This window comes from Mycteria americana, chromosome 5 (genome assembly GCF_035582795.1).
Source record: "Mycteria americana isolate JAX WOST 10 ecotype Jacksonville Zoo and Gardens chromosome 5, USCA_MyAme_1.0, whole genome shotgun sequence".
Lineage (NCBI taxonomy): Eukaryota > Metazoa > Chordata > Aves > Ciconiiformes > Ciconiidae > Mycteria > Mycteria americana.
In genome coordinates this window covers 40,514,339-40,534,511 of record NC_134369.1, presented here as the reverse complement: position 1 = coordinate 40,534,511, position 20,173 = coordinate 40,514,339, and the positions used below count along the sequence as shown (strand labels likewise).

Sequence of the window (20,173 nt, the reverse complement as noted above, 5' to 3'; positions counted from 1 at the left end):
TATATATTTATCTATATGCGTATATATGTATACGGGGAGGGAGGGAAAGAGAAAATCTATACACCTATACATCTCCCCCATGTAATTCTGCAGAACGTGCACAGAGAGACTATGAGACTATGCATTACTGAACAGGTATCTACAACTCCACACAAACATTCATTTGACAAATTATGACAAAACTTTACCAAAATTACTGACTTAATTAGAAATTATTGACAATTAGTATTTTCATCAGTTAACAGTTACATTTTTGTCTTTTAGACTCACTTGCTTCTTGGTTGAGATATATGCAGAAGTAACTACTTTGTCAACTACAGGAGATGGCCAGGATGTTTCCACAAAGGTGCTTATACGTGAGACGCATAAAGACCTGCATAATATTAACACTGAATAACGCCCAAAAGAAAATCAAAGTTAGATTTCAAGTGTCACCAGCTGTGTTCATTGTGTTACAACTAAAGGATCGACGAGAACTATACACATGTATCATATCAGCTGGCAGCATTTTTATTTTTCATCCACGAAGCTGAATAAATACAGAGAGGAAGCTGAAAGTGATTATTCACTGCTGAGCTGGCATGCATGTTACTGGGTACTGACCAGTTAGCACTGCTCACTTTTGCTATGCAAACATTTAAATGGGTTTCAAAATAATGCTAGCTCACTTTCATGCTGTCTTATGTACTTCTTTGAAAGTGGAGTACGGGTACTTTCCCGTATATAATTTTTGGTTTACTTTGACTTTCATAAGTAAGGAAATGGAAGATCTACTATTAATTTTGAAGCCCGTGTCATATCCTTCAGAGAAGAGGAGGAGGAAGAGGAAATGCAATTGTTATGACCAGCATGCAGAACCAGAGATTAGGATAATCAAGTAGTGAAATTCAGTAGGATCCCTTGGATTGTACTATACACTAGTAAAGAAGTACTCCCAGTGGAAGAAAGAAGATATTTTCTTGAGTTAATGTCTTTTTTTTTTTTTTCTTTCAAGTTTTTGGTGGTAGACGATCATAACTATCTGATTCTTGCACAGCTTCAAAAGGAAGAGATGATATTTTGACCTCTAATTTTGACTGGAGCTTGATGAGGGAGAAGGCCAGGTATGAATTTTCCTAGTAGATTGTGGAGTTTCTCTTCTGTGGCAATTTCCTGAAGCTATTTGTGGTGTCGATGCCAGTCAGCAGCTAAGCACCCACACAGCTGCTCGCTTGCCTTCCAGCCCAGCAGGACGGGAGAGACAACAGGAAGGGCAAAAATGAGAGAACTCTTGGGTTGAGATAAAGACAGTTTAATAAGTGAAGAGAATAAAACTAGTGATGCAAAGGCAATCATTCACCACCTCCCACCAACAGACTGATGCCCAGCCAGCCTCTGGGCAATAGCCACCCTGGAAGATGAAACTCCCCAGTTTTTATTGCCGAGCATGATGTTACATGGTATGGGATATCCCTTTGGCTGCCTCTTGCCCACCCCCAGCCTACTTGCTGTGGGGACAGAATGGGAAAAAGAGAAAGCCTTGAAACTGTGCAACATTGACCTGTTAGCAACACTGTTTTTAGCCACAAATCCAAAACACAGCACCATAGGGGCTGCTATGAAGAAAGTTAACTCCATCCCAGCCAGACCCAGTACCCTATTCAATAGCTGAGTTTCCTTCCTGCAACAGGAATGCTTTTCCAGGTCCTTCATAACCATGACTAAGACGATATTGCCCACAGATTTAAGGGGAGGACTTTCAGTATAGAAGTTTGACTAGTTTCTAAGATCTGAGTTTTCTTATTTTTGTTGAGGTCACACTGAAGAGACAAGTTAAAATACCCTCCCTGGAAAAGACCAAGATCTGGAACAGCTAGTTAGTACTTAACATCAAACCACTTGTTGGAAGCACTGACTTGGAAGGAACATTTGTGGTGTCTGAAAGAGATTAACCTGCTGCAGTTTTAGAAAGGACCTACAGTGGGGGTGGTAACCTGGCTCTTCTTTCAGTCCTGGTCAGTAGGATTAACTCATGCAGAGGAGAACAGAAAAAACTTTGAAGCTGATGATTTTCCTGAAATTCCTTCCTTCGTTGTGGGGATTTAAAGTGTCCTACATGTAATTAGGACTACAGTTCAACAGAAAAGTTTCCTGAGTGAAAGTGGGACCTTGATCACTTTTCAACCAAAATGGCATTCTCCCCTCTGTAAAGAGGCACCGACAACAGGTACCAGCCTTGGGGTTGAAATCCTCTTAATGGCTTTCACAGTCATCACACATAAGACTTCTGACCAGAGGTTCTGGCCTAAGCAAACAGTGGATGCATATATGCCCTCTTGCTTCGCGCAAAAGTGACAGGCTTAAAACAGAATTAATATTTTCAGCAAAAGAGATGAAGAATCACTCAAAAAAACCTCTAAGGGAACTGCTGCAGGGGAAAATCAGTCAGCCTGGATGAACTAGGCTGTTTACCACCCTGAATAACTTGACATGCATTTCTTCGCTGTGTCTAACTGAAAAACAACGTTCAAATGCATGTATATATTACCTGTAAATGACAAATAAGCTAGTGTAAATCAGTTCATGGAAATCAGAGTTATGCTGACTTATACCAGCTAAGGATTTGACTGTATCTGTATCTATCTACACAAACATTCACACAAGAAATGCTCTCCTTTCTTATTTTCTATTCTTCATATTTTGTTTGCATTCTACAAGTTAAAGTCATGTATACTGTTTAGAACATTATGCAATCATATGATTTTTTATGTGTGTGTATATATATTCAAATTCTAATAATGGCTTTACTTAAGATCATGTAGACTCCTCCATTGTTCTTTTTGTTGACTATATTCCTTTTTAAAATTCATTGGGGGCTCCACTAATGTTAAAAATAGAATATCATAATCTTCCTTTAAAAAAAAGTGAAAGTGGCAACCCTTTCACCTCCCATTGTGGCCCAGTGTCAAAAGGCAGAATATTTTCCAGGACTTCTGGAGTTCCACTATCTGCATTTGACCTGTGTTAAATATTCTCATTACAGTTGCTTCAGATGAATACAAAAGCTTTGTTTAATCTGAACATAGGGGAAATGAAATACACTAGGCACAAGATGAAAGACCCACTACCACTGTGCTATTTGAATGCACTGTGTGTTCTTAACATGGGCCATAAAAGAAGCCTGGTTTAATATATCAAACTGCGGAACATTCCAAATAGCATCTAGTAGCAAAATAAATGTTATAAACCTGATGAGACAAAAAAGGGAAACAGAAACATGCATTTTCTTCCTACTGAATTTTTGATAGGCATAGGTACTGGCTGGTGGCAATGTTTTTCAAAAATACTTAGTTTTCTTCTGGTGATATTAGCAATTGTATTAATTAATCTACATGAGATTTTACTGCAATGTAAATGTGGCAGGGTAATGTATAATATTTATGTACTTCTACTCCTCACATTTTAACTATTCTGGTCAAGCAACTGGTAAAAGAAGGAGAACAATTAAATTAGTATTACCTATACTATTATCTATAGGCACAGAATTTACAATACTATTTGGAAATCTAACAATTGTATTAAACATAGCTATTAACCAATACATATAATAAAATATACAAAAAACATGTACCTGAATATTACGGACTTACAAACATCTGTTCAGGATGGTGAAAAAGTACGTATTCTCTCACAGAAATCTGGGGTTTTTTTACATTCCTTTTAAGTGTTATGGTAATTTTCTCCAGAGGTAAAGAGGATCTTAAACCTCCATCCAATCCTTTGCAGCAAGAAAAACCTTCAACTTCCACTATTTGAGCATAAGCTACTTCTGTTCTACTTAGGATAAAGCGTCAGAGAATGCATGAATTTTATTTAAATTCATGACAGTCTGTATACTTCAAATACTACAGACATGTCTGAACAATGCAACAGACTGCTGTGTTACAGATGCATGATGCCGTTCTAAATGACTGCTATGAAAACATAATAATTACTCCAGAAAACCACTGCATAGAGCTAGACAGCTTCTGGTTCAGGATTTAACTTGTTTATAACTTGGGACCTCTGCATTATTCGGTAGGCAAAGTGGAAAGACACAGGGTAGTACCAATGGTATCTACAGGAGTGCCGAAGGACGTACGATGCAGGGGCTCCCTAGAAAGGGCCCAGTGCCCCTAGATGATTGCTCTTAGAAATTTTTAAAAAGTCCTGGTTCAGGCTCATTTACATCTTTTGACATCTAAAAAGGAATGTAAATCTGGCCCAAAAGGTTTCAATTTAGATACTTAAAGTTGGCCTCAAGTTACCCAAGTGCTGAAATAAGCAAGGAACCCATTCACGATATATATCAGATAAAACATTGTGAATCTTTTTTCCAGCACTTCTGCATTACACGCTATTAAGACACACATTGTCAACAACCTGACTGGCATTCCTGACAGAATGAAAGTCAACTGTAGCACTCTTTGCCGTATTTGAAACAATCATGGGATCACAGCCACTCATCCTGAATGCTTACCATAAAAAAAGAAAGCTTCTGTCAGAAGAAGGTGGGCTGGAGAACTTTTGAAGTTTGTAGTACATTTGCTCAGGGATTTATTGGAGGGAGAGGATTAGACAACTAACGTCCAAATGCAAGCTGTGTTATAAAAGCCAAAAGACCCATATTTTTTCATGTCACAGGAAGTATTTCACCTGCTAGATTTTTCATTACTGAGGATGCAAAATACAGTGGCAGCTGCCTAATAAAATAACTCAGAGTGGAATTGATCTATAATATCATCATCTGAAGAAAAAAAATAGTATGTATAAAATGAATTGCTGAAGCGAAAGATATAAGCTAATGGTCTTAGAGCTATTAATAAATCTTGCAATTACATTAAATATTATCTTTCTATGCAACCCTGTCTTCTAATCTTAACAAAATGTATTGTTTTCACTGTTTCAGAATGTCCCTTCACCAATATTTTGGGTTCACTTACAAATACAGGCAATCCTAAACTTTGTGTTGGTAACAAAATATTGTGTACTAAATGTACTAAAGTATTTCCCTATACATTTTTCTTTTTATAACAAAGAAATCAGAGATAACATTTCAGATAGTTCTGGAAAATCTGCCTCCAAGTTTTGTATATGCCACCAAATCAAAATAAGAACTGAAACTCCTTTTTATCATTCAGTCATGTTTATCAAGAACTGTATTTCAAAAGCAGCAAATGGCCTCCAAATTTTTCTATGAGTAAGTTAATGTGCTCTTAACTCACAGAAAAAAATGAATTAATAGTACTTTGCCATGGAATATACATTTGAATAGCAACAGCCCAAACCAGTATCTATTACACAGTTTATCAAAATTGATATATTTTACTGGCCTAGCTATACCAAATCTTGCTGGGGATTAGCAAGATGTAAAAAGAATAAAACACAGCAGTTAAACAGCTGCAATGCCTGAAATCTCGAGACAGTACAGCATGTTTCTTCTTTGTATTGGTGAGGATAACAAAAGAAAGCAAAAAGCAGGCATTCAGAGGTAGATAAAAAAAATGTAATCATGGTCTTGCCCATCTCAGTTAGTCTTGTGGAGGCCGTTGTACAGACGTAAGTACAATCCACCACTTGAAACACTAGCAAAGTACCACAGGGATGATTCTGCATGGAAAGCCCATAGGGAGGGGAAAAAGAAGGTAGGGGGTGGACTCGGCTCCCAACTAAATATAGTGGGAGTACTGTCTACACAGTACAATTCAACCTCGACTGAATAAAGTGCGTACACAAAGTAAATTAATAAAATTTTGCAGGCACAGTCACTGTTATACCATTATACAATAATTATTTGGAATATTTCCATCTATCAATAATGCCATCTGTCCCACCCAATACAAATGGACTACAACCCATCTGGCTTATTTTTTTCTATTGATTACTCTGCTGAATGAGTTAGCAAAACTGCTTATAAAATCATCATATTACATGACACTGTCATTAAAAGATGTGAAGTAAAGAAAAACACAAGATGAGACTTAATTGGAAAACTGTCAGTTCTTCTTCCAGAAAGTTTTAGCAATGCTATAAGCTTTTTGGTTTTGGCTACTTAAAAAAAAAAAAAAAACCAAAAAAAAAGCTTTAAATGCTAACTACTGGATTGGGCAGAAACTGTTCTAACAGACAATTGTTACTATTTCTGATGAGGTATGTTAGAGAAGCTCCCTAAATGTATCTCCTCAAGAGTGTCAAAATGTCACAAATTGTGCCTGGGAATCACAAAGAAACAGTGGAAGGAGTGTAACTTAAAAATAGGGTGGGAGGAAGCTGCCGATGGCTGGCACTTGTATTTGTTAATTCCAATTATTTTTCCTAGGTTTTGGCTTTGATTATTTGTTTGCATAATTGTCTTTATATGCTATTTTTGCAGCCTCTGTTTTTTCTTTTGATTATAACTACTGCTTCCCTCAACTAGATTTTAATTTCTACAGCTGCAGCCTGTTTTTTCTTTTGATTTTAACCACTGCTTCCCTTCACTATATCTTAATTTCTCCAACAAGCACTACTTAACAACAATGCAGCCATATCCATCCACAGAACTTAAATGCTTACCTCAGCTCCCTCACTCTAGATCTCAGCTCCTACAATACCCTCTCAGTTTTAACAAAGGAAATCTCTCTTGTCTATATTCAGAACGTTGATCCAAAGATCTTTTCATTAGCCCAGTGATTACGGGGTTTTTTTTGAGTGAGACCTCACTGGGGCTGCTTTCTTATCCTTCCCTCCCTGCTATTTTGTCTTTCTCCACAGTGGGCTCCTCCTACAACCTTCCATCCCCCCACCAGATTTCTGTTTCCTCTATCACCCCAAATGGCTTTTCCAATGACACTGTGAGACTCAAACTGACACAGGAAGGGAGAAGAGAGAGGGACAGGGGCTGGATTCCAGCTCTGGGGACACAACCCTTGGTGGCTGGGGTAACTGGGGTTCAGGGAGGCAATGCTCGGGGTTATACTGGAGGGGTGGGGCTGCAGGGAATGGTGCTGGGAGCACAGATATTGAGCTGCCATCTGGAATGAGGGAAATCAGGATGACAGCAGTGGACAGGAGCTGTGTAGGAAGCAAGGAATGATGCTGGAATAAGGAAGGGGCCAGAGACTGGGTGACTGAAACAAGTTAGGGGTTGCTAGGGGGTCCAGCCTGCTTACTATTTTCTCCCTCTCTTACAGTCCCCTCCCATCCCTGATGCTCACTAGAGCCACTTCTCTGGTTATCAGTGAAATAATTTGGTCATTCTGAAACATACTCAATTTATCTTTCTCTTCACAATTCAAGAAGTTCCTAAAAGACAATCGTCGCTGTCAATAATATGACAAGAAGTCCTCTAAAGTCCAGGTAAGCGTGTCTGACCCTGTGGCCTTACCTCAAACAAAGCTTTGATCAACTCCGTGCCCACATGCTGCTTTTAGAAGTAAACCTTTTGTGTTATATAAACACATCCGGAGAACAATTCTTACACTTCTCTTTATATTATGTTCTGTTAGGTCCAGTTTATTTGTGTCCTAAACAATTTATACAATCCCTTTTGTGCTTTACAGACTACTGACATCGAATATGTAGAATGATTCAACTGAAGTTGCTGAACAGTATTATTTACGTAGAGGATATTTACTAGACATCACTATATGACAGAACGCTAATAATTTTTGGTGCCCTAAAAAAAAAGCCTTTGGCAGTTCTAATGCATATGATTTAGTCACTGTGTTAAATACAAATACCTCAATCTTAATATACCATCATTTTGCTATTAAATACAGAACATTCAACAAACAGAAATGTAGAGTCTAAAATCCATCTTTAAAAACGTAATTAGCTCTACGGTTTATAATGTGTGGTTTACAAGAAATGAGCTCTGAGCTGCACTGTTTTCTTTGCACAAACAAACTCCTTTTTCCATGGAATACAGAAGCAGAACAATTTCAACGCAGACACCATTTGTTCTTATTAAGTAATCTGTAGGTTGATATTGATTCAGGCCTTTGGCCACTGCTTGAAATACAGTTCAAGAATAATAAAATACTTTTGGTTTGGCTGACTTAGTTTACTTGCAGAAAACAGACTGTTATTTCCTGTCATGGTATCTGACAGAACTGTCTGTAGTAGTATTGGGATACCAAAAAATAAACAAAACCACACAAGTAAGAGATATGCTACTTAGACTCTTAAATACAGATGCCTTCACAGTAAAGCTACTGTGTTCTGGCTCCCACACAGAAAGACAGTATCTTACAGCACTCCACAGACTGCTCCAAAGACAATATTAAGAGGTGTAAAAACTACATTTCCTGTTTTCACCGATTCTATGGAATAAGCGAGAGAGAAGTACAACTGTCATACAATTTATCAGTCATTTTACAAAGTTCTCCCAAATTTCAAACTTTACTGTTTTCCTTGTTCCAAAAGCAAAGGAACAATTCTCCTAATACCACTCCAGCTAGTGCTTCTCCTGCAATACAAAATCTCTATTTCCACTAACAGGACAATTGTATTTTCAGGGCAGGACAATTCCTCCCTCTGGTTCCTTATAACAGAAGTGTTTGATACATCTTTTTCTCTGCTTTGCTGTGTACACAAGCCCTTACTAATCAAAAAAGTATGCATAGCCTGAGGAAAAATTCAATTCCTCTGTCTGAACCTCCTATTGACAAAATGATAGGGAAATTGTAACATCTGGCAGCTAATAACATCTCATTCCCACTGATATTTTAATTTTTTCCAAAGCATTTTTAGATCGTGTTGTGGCACATATTACTTCACCTGCTAGTATTTTTTTTGCTCTTTCTGATACTGTCATTAATGTATATGATCTGATAAGCACAGCGTAAGATTGATGAACATCCTCTAGCATTGCTTGATGCTCCTCTAGGATGTTTTTTCTTAAACATTCCTGAAAACTGTTAGAAGCTAACTCTTCATAGAAGTATGTGTAGGCAGCAATCCATTTTTTAAGCTATGGCTTGAACAATCAAAAAGTGACATGGGCCAGATACTAGTAATAGTCCAAAAGCAAGCAATCTCATCAGTATTTTTCATGTAGCTAAGAAAGTACTACCTAGTCATCTCAGTAAGTGGAATAAATAAAAGACTCGATAAAGAGTGGCTGGTATCTATAACAACTATGGAAGACCTAAAAGTTTCCATCTGGAAAAAGGAAAAGTTTCAAAGAACTGGCAAACACCACCAATCTGCCCTCAAATCATATATATTACAAATATGAAAGCACACAGGCTTCATGGTCATGGTACATGTTACTAACCAATCACATAGCAAAAAACTGAATTGAATTAAAAAATCTGAATTGAATTCAGATTCACTACACTTGGTCTTGGAGGCATAGTAAACACTATTTAAGAGAGTCCCTTATTAATAAATCAAGGTTGAATGTGTAAGCTTCTAAGTAAAGCCTACATGTTTACTCAGAAAGTCAAGTGCCTAGTGCAGAGACTTAAAGTGAAGGCAAACAGAAGGAAACTTTTGGGTGCATTTTTCCTTCTTCTATGGCAATATTAACATATGCTATGCTTCCAAGCCATGTATTTCCCTGAGAAACCATAATAATTAAGTTATATTAAATTATATAACAATTATATAGTTACTACTCTTTTTTACTCATTTGTGGAGAAGTTATGTTTTATTTACAAGATTTGTGGCCATTACCTTTTTAATGCTTGTAGGCTATTTAAGAAAAATGGTACATACATAATAGAAATGATTACTGTATCATTATAAATCACTGTGCAAATTATTATGCTATTAGAGATAATCTAGAGTCAACCAATAGACAGGCACGCCCCAATCTGGTCTTAGAAGTTCAGCTGAATAATGAGTAATAATGAGCAGTAAACTGCTAACCTCAGTTGTCATGACAATATTGCTTGTAAGAAAGAGTGGGGAAAAAACCTCAACAGAACAACTCACAAAAAGTTGAAATAAAATGCCCAGTTCCTATTATGTAAAAATATATGGGCAGGGGTAATTCAAATAAGGTATTGTTCACATTTTTGTTGGAGGAATTGACTGCTCTTAAAGAGTTCTTTAACATATTGCTTTGGGGAATTAAGACAAAGTTAGTGATGAATATAACTTTCTATTAAGCAATTTTCTTTCTCAGTTGTGCACAACCACTTATGAGCCAGAACATAACAGCTCAATCAAACCTTATTATCTAAGCTTTCCTTGAACCCCTCTGAAATGTACTGAGAAAATTCTGATATTACTACAAGACTTAGGGGGAAAAAAACAAGACATCCCAGAAAGAAGAAAATTGGTATCACAGCTACCTTTTTACATTCTCTTAATTTCTTCTGCCATATAGAGCGAGCAATAGGAATGTGCTTGCTGTCAGTTACATAGCAGCTGGCTGTGATGACGTGGTGGAGTGCACTCTTCTGGCTCATAGCTTGAAGAACTCGCTCAACGTGACGGAGGGAAACTATGGCCTCAGTCCATATGCCACCACTAACAAGTTGCATCGTACAAGGTACTAGAGCAATCTGTCCAGCACAGTAGAGAACATCTCCGACCTAGAAGAAAATAAAAATAAATAAATAAGATTCTGAGAGTGTATAGAAGGCAAGGGAAGCACTTTTCTCTTTTCCAGGTAGTTTCTTTCAACAGTACTGTTCTTTGCCGTCATTTGTCACAAATGGAGCAAACATGCCACTCTAAAGATAATTTTTGATAGGGATTTAACTGCAATGTAGAAACACAGCACTGCAATAAACTTTAACCTAACAGTAAATACATGGAGGTATGTGTCAGCTCAAAACAATAATATCTGATGTTGCTGACTGTTACAGCTGCTGGATCACACTGATGCCCCAACATGGTTAAGTATGTTCTTACTTTCTTTTTTTGAGTGATGATGCACACTATCTTTAGTTCAGTGCTATTTTTTTAAACTTCTAAGTCTTAAATTAAGCTTTGTTTTCTGTAAGTATGTATAAGAAAGTATAAGTATATATTTGTAATGTCTTTAGTAAACTAACTTAAAAATATTATAAAAATAATACTGCAGAACAGCTAAAAGACTGTGTATGAAAAAAGTCACGATAATCCACCAGAAGGTAAAAGGAAATTGCAGATTGAAAATAAGATGCAGAAGAATGTCACTTGACCAAAGAGCTGGGTTCACCTTTTGAAAATGGAATTAAATGGGTGGCCAGATATACAGTCAATAAATGTTTTAAGCTGAGCTGCAATGCAGTTACTTTGGGCTGATTTTCCAAAGTCTTCCTGGCAACACTCTGAAGACCTACTTTTTTAACAGCAGGCAGCAAAGGAAACATTTATTCTTACTATTCAGACATCTCAAAGATTTATTATAAAATCTTGTTGTAAATATCAAAAACTTTTCATCCTCTTATGCTCTACTTCTCTAGAAAGTCTGTACATTTCCTGATCAGTGAAGCAGTAAATTTTATTCAATATCAAAAGAAAACTAAGTATAGAAGTGGGAAGTAAGGTGGGTGTAAGCAGCTTTGAAGTCAGCACAAGAAGCATTTTGCTAGGAGTAGAGGGAAAATGGACTGTGCAAGGAATCTTTAGGAAGAATTGTGCAGAACTTACTGTATAAACTGTAAAAATTCCTCAGAATTAAGAATAATTAAAAAAGAAATCTGTGTCCTAGAAGACATGGCAATCAAACCATGTGACAGACCCATATGCAACTCCAAATCTGTCCTCATAACTGTCTGTGTCTCACAAAAGACTCACACATGTAACTATTGGAAGAGTATCTTATACAATTTGGCATACAAGTTCTATGATTAGCAGCTGAAGAGGGGGAGGAGGCAGAGAGGAAACATATCAACTGACACCCATCAACTATTTAAATTGTTTAAAATATCTGAAATATTGTTTTGATAATACTATATATAATCCTGAATTTGGAAAAAAAAATATGCAAGTAATATTTTGGTTTATAGGAACAAATGGTCTTTTTTTTTACAGTGCTATTTTAAAATATGTGCCATTGAACAAGGGAGTCCAGCCAGCTACCAAGTGGCATACTGACAAGATGAGAAACAAATTCAGGAAGATACGATTCAGAGGGGCACAGGTTTGTTTTTAAAGCAAGCCATTCATTTTCACCTCTGCAAAGTGAAATCCATGCACTAGTCAAAACCTCCAATACAGGTAGTTTATACTTCTACAGAAAAAGTCACACTGGCAATATTTCTTCCTTTTTTCCTGTTGGGATGCTGGTTTTCCATGCATCACCCATGTTAATTATTAGGTAGACAGAAGAGCTGTTCAACCAGTTCACTTCCCCTATTCTTGAACAGATTGTTTGAGACATAATATGAATACTAATTAACGATAAAATATCTGTCAGTGTTTTGCAATACGGACCAAGATAGCACTTTCTTAAAGTATCCTGGATAGTTCTGATACAATTAGCCCCACTGGTCATACGCAAGGTCAAAAAAAATCTCTGAAGGATTTGAGCAAAATTGGCACCACTTTTGGCTCAGATTCAGTGGGAATTTTGCAGAGTTCTTTAAAAAACAATTTAAAAAATCCCTCTGTTCCTAGCATACTTGTTTGTATCTTAAGACATAATTAATGGAAAAACAGTGTTCCTAACATGCCACCCTGTTATGGAAGGGTGGATGCAAGGGGGAAGAGGGGAAAAGGGTCAAAACGTGGCCACAGGTTTGCAGCAACTGTATTTCAGGGGGACATAATTTACGATAAGGGAAGGAGGAGGGATGTTCCTCTTCTCTTCTCTTTCCCAGTGACTTGGTCATGAAAAGCAAGCATAAATAAACAATCAGCAGGGGCAAAGCAGCAAACCAGTACACTGTTTTAGCAGATTTCAAGAGGCTGTCTCTTAGAATGTTTGAAGCATTATACAGAAAATTGTTAGCAGAGTAAAAAGCATTTAAAACAGGGAAGACATCACAATATCCTGTTCACAGTACTGAAATCTTACAACGGGAGATGTCACAATGTATGGTGTCAGTCCTTGTGTTGTGAAAGTGTTCTGCAAAACCCTGCTAGAACCTTGCAACAGTTTATCTTTTTGGAGCATCTACAAGGATAACAGAAGATCTTTCAGGCTATAGATTCACAGTGTATCAAGTCTAGAGGACTCGCGTACCCAGTAAACTCAGCATAGAAACAAAACTACAATATAATGGATGTGTATTTATACACTAGTTGTCTCAGCTTACACTGATGATTTAATTTTCACTGCAGTCCATACACATATTTCCAGTGCTAAAATTTCATTACAGATTTGACAAACCAAAAATAAAAAAACTTGTACCGCTGAGATGCTCACTTGTACCAATTTATTTCCAATATAGCTCCACGGCAGTAAGCAGTTTATAAATGGGGCCTCATGCAATTCCACATTTCTTCCCTTTTTATTTTCATTTGTATCACTGCAAGTTAAATGAAAGGTGAGTCTTAATAAGCTAACATAATAGTTTAGCAGCTGTTTTTTGCTCAGTTAACACAACCGTAAATAATCAAGGGAATTCAGTGGACAATCAGAACCTCAGAGTATGCAATCCATCCTCTGACAGATAGGAATGCTAAGCTTTTATTTGAGAATTACTACTTTTCATAGTGTAGCTGTGCTGCAGGACTTAAGTATAATATAGAGCTAGATCACAGCTAATACAGAGGGAAGACAGTATAGTAGCAAATTAGTACTTTATTTCACCTTTTTTTTTTTAAGCTGCATTCACTTTTTAGGAAAGCAGAAGGAAAGCGTCTATGCTGCCATGGAAAGGAAAAGTCAGAAGAACGCTTAGTGCCACTTTGAACTGTTCTATTCCATGAAGAAGTTTTTAGCAGCCTTGTAAGTTACCGAAAGGACACAACATATCTCCCACAAAATATAATTCAGGAAAAGAAACAATGAGAAAACCAGACTTAATTGGACATAAAGACTAGCATAAGCTGCTAATTAGCAAGAGAAAGCTATAATTATTGCTACTTAGAAAGAAACAGAAGTAACAGGATACCTATGGATATGCACTGAGTTGCATTTTTTAATTAAAGACCAACAGCAACTATGGAAACTTTATGAAACTGCTCCTGCTGGTATTATTAAAACTTGCCCGTGATGAACTGGCATAATACAAAATTGCAGGGAACTTCTAACGGAGACATTTCAACCATTCACCCGCAGGTATTTAGGCCAATGTTAATAGTTGCACCATATGAACAAACGCATGCTTCTTGGAAAGGATGGAGTCAATATGCAATCAGCCAAATCTTTGTTATGAATGCAGTTTGGTGTCTGAGTGACTGCTGCCCTTTAACAGGTCAGGGTACACAAAAGATTCAGTGACCCCCTGACCTAGCAGTGAAATAACCCACCATTATGTTCAGTCAATGTAAATACGCATAACTGACACCGCGCTAATAGGCTGCCTCTGGTCAGCCATGTGTACCTCTGACCTTAATGAAGACCTAAATCAATTAATACTCCAGGCAATAAAGACCTCTGGCTGATTAAGTTAGATAGAAATCATCTTTTCTAACGGGATTAAAGCTGTAAGGTGGTGAACTTTTTATTTAATATATGATAATCCTTTCTTCCTAGGGCCCTCTTATTTTAGCTAATGACGGTAAAATTGCTTTTTGCAATGTGAAATCTTTTATTCAACTGCCTAGTGTGAATAAAGTTTTAAAGGTACTGTTTCGACAACAGTAATTGAAGAGCTTTGAGTTCACACTACGAACACCAATTGTATCTGACTAATGTGGTTTTAATACACCACAACCTTCAATATAATTCACATGTTTTTCTTGAACTGTTACAAATCTGTAGTCTAAAAATTCCACAAATGAGTTGATCACACATAGTTTAGTTTGATACAGGCTTTCTTTTGAGAAAATATGTAGTTATCAGTAGCTAAAAGATGAAGGATATATTCCTAAATGAAAAATTTTTTAAAAATGTTATTATTATCTTTGACTAAAAAAAATTGACACTTATAAGAATCCACTTAGTAAAATGCTTGCATATCATACTCAAAACTCCAGAACTTCCCTTTAAATAAAATAATGTTTTCCTATTTATGTCAAAAAAGTATAATTAATCAATAGCATATTATTGCTATCTTATTGAAATAGCTGTAACATTTCCACAATTTTCAGAGACTCATAACTCAGTTTTCAGATGCTGTGACTCCAGTTTCCTGATCCTCATTTTGGGATGGAGCTTCATCTCTTTCAAAATGTATTTGATCACCTAAGCTACAAGACTACAAAACACCCGTCTTTTTGCATTGTTCTTCACTATTAAAGTTTATTTTATCCAAGTGTGATGTAAATTTTTCTCTTTGAACTTATATATTTGTGGGTTAAAAATTCACAGGACATTTTTAATCAAGAACTGAAATAAAATACTGTAATTTCATGGATGCTAAAGTAGGCTGTATATTTTTTTTATATCTGCGGTTTAGCAAAATTAAGATACACCATCCCACAAAGTCATATTTGACACTGAGCACAGTGTCACAACGCTATCAACACACCTAAAACTTTTGTGCATTTCCTAACTGGAAATTATACCAAAGAGAAGTATCACGTCATGCAGTATGCATACACCGAGCAGCACAAAAACTGGCAGTTCTTTAAAAAGGCTACTAACTCGACAATACATCTGAAGAAGCCACAATATTAATTGTTATGAATACTAAATCAACTTCAAAAAACACCATCCGAATACCTCCTATTCAAACTCTATGCTGCCCAACTGTAAACACCTCTGCAATCCTCTAAAAATCAAATAATTCAAATTGAGCCTTTAGACTGTGCTGGATTTACAGCAGGCAATCTCATATAATACATTCCTGAAGGTCTGTAGTACCTTGAAGTTTAACAAAATGCTATATGCACAGACTTCAGAGGGACGATCAGGTCAGAAAGCTTAAGAGAAGGTAAGATCAAAGTTTCAGCTTGAAAACCATTTTTTAAAAACTGTTCTGTCCTATCACAAAAAATTGTAATACTTGCGTACATATTTTGGCAATGTGTTGGTTTTATTTAAATCTTGATCAATGCCAAATCAACTTTATTCTGCTCTACAGCTGATGGAAATAAAAACCACACACTTCTGATTTACAGAAGACAAAGATTCAGAAACTGAAATTTTCGCAAAAAAACCTACCCCAAAAGCTGTCATTCACATTCCAAGGGAGTATGAGACACAAAACAAAAATAAACCTAGCTTTTAAAGTCAGCAACTGTAGTTATAAACAGCTAGGAAAGGCTCCAACAAAGTGGGTGGAAAAGGCTTGCCATCTAATACATCCACGTGGGCACGACAGCTAGTCTGCAGTCTTCTCCAGGACTCTCGTTTTGGTCCACTTGGAATCTCCAATACACAGAGAGGAAATGAAGAAAATGGAGGTAAAATATTCTTCACTTACTATGCATATTTCAGCCAAGGTCCTGTACTGGCACACAGGGTACATATTGTTCCTTTATGGAAAATTACAGTAGACAGTTCAAAGACTTAATTGCCATAGAGGATAAACTGTTCTTCACATCCTAAAGGATGTTTTTTCCGAAACAGAAAAACAGCAGCCTCCCTACTTGAAAATGAGCAAGCTAACAAGAGTATTAATCTTTGATGCATTTCTTCCTTGGGACAGTGGAATTCTAGTCTTCATGACTATTAATCTGTCACCTTTTACAAAGCCTACCATTTCCTCTCAAGCTTTTGAAAAAAATCACAAGTTCTCACACAACCACATTAGCAAAATCTGCCAACTGTGAAAAATTGCAGAACACTCAGCTTTATGAACATACCTTATCTAAAAGATGGCGTAAAACCTCCAAACTGATTATCATTTACTCATTTCTTATTCATATCACTTTGAATAAAGATGCCAAACAAAACAAATTAAAAAAAAGAACTAAGATTAGTCTATTCCACAACAATTGGGGTTGGGATGGGGAATGAGAGACTTAATCAAATCAATATTTACCAAGAAAAGTAAAGGCATATTCAGGGTCCAGAAAAACAAGGTGGAAAAGATTAGTATCTAAAAGTGTAAAGCAATGCAAATGACTCGATGTGGACACGGACTATTGAGCAATGGATACTGCATTTTTAGAAAATGCGTGTTATGTCCACCACAGTTGATTGTGGGTTTTAATTAATTATATATGCATAGATAAGGGAGGATAATTGTTGTAATTCATCCGGATTCTTAAAATATCTAATACAGCATATTTGGAACTTATTTTTAACTCTCCTAGTTATAAATGCTGTTAACCAGCTGATAGTCTGTAAGGAGAGAGTATTGAAAATGGCGATGTACTGAAGTGGGGTGCCGTAGGGATTGGTATTAGGCCTGACTTTGTTTAACATCTTCATTAAGTCAATGGAAGAAGGGATTAACAGCATGGTAATGAAACCCACAGAGGATACTAAATTAGAATGTGCACCAGTAGAAATAATAAAAATGGACACAGATAGGTTTGAAATAAAGGCAGGAAATAAGAAAATGAGACTTAACCTAGGAGAAATAAAAACTCATGCCAGAACATATGGCAAAAATATTTTGAAATACAGATAAGCATAACAAGGGAGAAAACTTGACTGCAGAAGTGCTGAACAGTTTATATCAAATCGTAACTGCTCTTTACTAGAAGCAAGTTCAGTATAGGACAAAAGAAGCTACAGTCTCTGTCCTCATGAAACAGGTCTACTTCATCAGATCTACCAAATACTTGTTCCAGGATAAGTAACACCTACCCTTGGCTAATGAAAGAGTGACATTTTCTAAAACATCAGAAACTGGTACCATACCCTTTAGGAAAGGTATGATTTCCATATTTCAAAATGAATGCTATAAAAGATCAGGTGATATCAAAGTTTCAGATGATTATTCAGAGCTGATGAAGTACTTTTTTCCAGAAGTTTTTACATTTCATCATTAACACTGATTTTCAGTTTACAGGCTAGCATAGCTGCATTCAAAGTATGAAAAGCATTTTAATCTGCCAGGGTGAAGATATAAAAATTCAAAAAATACTTTTTTTCCCCTCTGTTAAATGGAAAATGTCTAAACCTTACATGAGGGTACATAAGCATTCATTTGGGGTTCCCACACAGTTCATTTGTGATTTTGCTATTTATGACTATTATCCTAAATTTATTCTGATAAGGATAGCTTTATAATATATCAGCATTCTTTCTTTCTTTCGTTAAAAAACAAAGATATAGCTAGCATGTTCACATGACATTCCTCCCTCCTTGTTTTCTACATTTTTCTCTATCTACTCGTAAAGTTCTAGGGGACTGGAGAGCATATATAATGAGAGAGAGAGGTTATAAGGTAATTGTATCCACACACACAGTATCTAAAGGAAGATAAAGAAAAAAGATAAAGTGATGCGATATCCTTATATACCTATATGTGTTTATATTACAAGCCTTGTCTCTACTTTTATCCTTAAACATACAATCCACTTAGAAAGGGATCTCATAATATTCTTCCCCCATTAAGTGACGTTTCTACTGAGAACGTCCACTTATAGTAACTAAATCATCAATTAAATTATCACTGCAGTGAAACTTCACTTCACAGTGAAATTTCTACTGCAGTGAAACTTCACTGCAGTAGAAATTTCTAAGCTGAAGTTTCTACTAACAATAAGGGTGCTACTGCTTAAGGCTGTACCACTGTTCTGGAATAGAGCATCCAAGGACAATCAAAATTGCAGTCATAAAAGCCTATGAAGAGTGAGTTGGTTTTTTTCCATTCCTACCTGTCTTTACAATCCTTACTCATGCCAACTGTCGAATAGGTTAGTGTGATTATAAACAGAAGAGGGACAGCTAGGCAGAGAAAATACTCTGTATTGAAAGGTGAAAGCTGTTCATCACACGACAGTAATTCACAGTGTATGAAACGCATTAACACCGTGACATTCTATTCTTACAGAAAAGATTTCGCTCCCAGCCATCACTTGGCTTAATATTCTTCCTCAAAATATGCTTTTCATGAATGTCTCTGGCTACTTTAAGATACTGATTTGCGATAACTGGGAGACAGGAAAGAAGCAGTTCCATAAAACCAATAATCTGTTTGAAAACAGTTAACTGTAATAACAGTATTACTAAGCTAAAAGTGATAGTTCTCATTCTAGCCATATGGTGTGGTTTCGTACTTTACCTATCGTCTATGTATACTCAGTCTCACATGGATTTTACTTATATCTATGACTACCTAAATAAAAATCAACATTAAAACACTTTAATGTACGTCAAAGATTATTTAGTGCAGAAGTCCAGTTTATAATAGACATAGCCACCACCTCCCAGTGGAAATGAAAGGAGACTTATTTGTGCAACTAGACATACATGCACAGTATACATAATAGTAACACATATAGAATATAACATATAGAATATAACATATACAATATATAGTATTTATCACAATCTTTTACCTATTTACTCATACTGCAGTGATAATACTTTCTTACATAACAGAATACCTTTCTCTAGGGACCCAACTTCCCGTGCAAAAATGTAAGTCAAATTCTGACTATGCTTATAGAAACTGAAACTTGTAACAAAGATCCACCAATATATTTAATATTCTTGGCCAAACTAATGTCATATTATCTTTTCTGCATCATCAGTTAAACCAAACTTGACAAAAGAGATGAGTTTGGATATTAGGAACCCCATGGTATCAGCTGCAAAATCCTGTGAAATCCAGCAGCAGAGGAAGAGTCCATAGTTGAAATTCTGTGTTCTGAGCAGTAAAACATGACCTGCCCTATAAATTTAAAGAATTTGTAATTTGACAGTGACAATGTATTATACATTCTCACGTAATCTGAAATACAATGTTCATGAAGTGCAATTCAAGAAAAAAAATGCATTAGGAGAGTAATGCCCTTGTTACATGCATGCAATTGCCTATCCTAAAATCTAAAGATTCCTAACAGTCGGAACAAAATAAAATTAACGGAAATTAGAGAAAGACAGCAACAATCTCAGAAATAAACTAAATATGCTCATCCAAACACATTTTCACAACTTTTATTTGTTGTACCCTTAAACACTAACCTTTTATCAGAATTGCAGTGTGGACAACATCCCTATATAAAATATCACTAAATTTGTAAATGTACAACCAGGCAGATTTTACTGTGTACCAAT

At 36.2% G+C, this 20,173-nt stretch overlaps 1 protein-coding gene across 3 annotated transcripts in view; it reads right to left on the bottom strand.

The window, feature by feature from the left end:
- Positions 1-20,173, bottom strand: part of DPH6 (diphthamine biosynthesis 6) — a 218,904-nt gene that overhangs the window by 57,118 nt on the left and 141,613 nt on the right. For all 3 annotated transcript variants that reach the window (XM_075503048.1, XM_075503049.1, XM_075503050.1), the window contains one exon: positions 10,302-10,544. In XM_075503048.1, the coding sequence (XP_075359163.1) occupies positions 10,302-10,544 (243 nt within the window). The remainder of the gene's footprint in view (positions 1-10,301; positions 10,545-20,173) is intronic.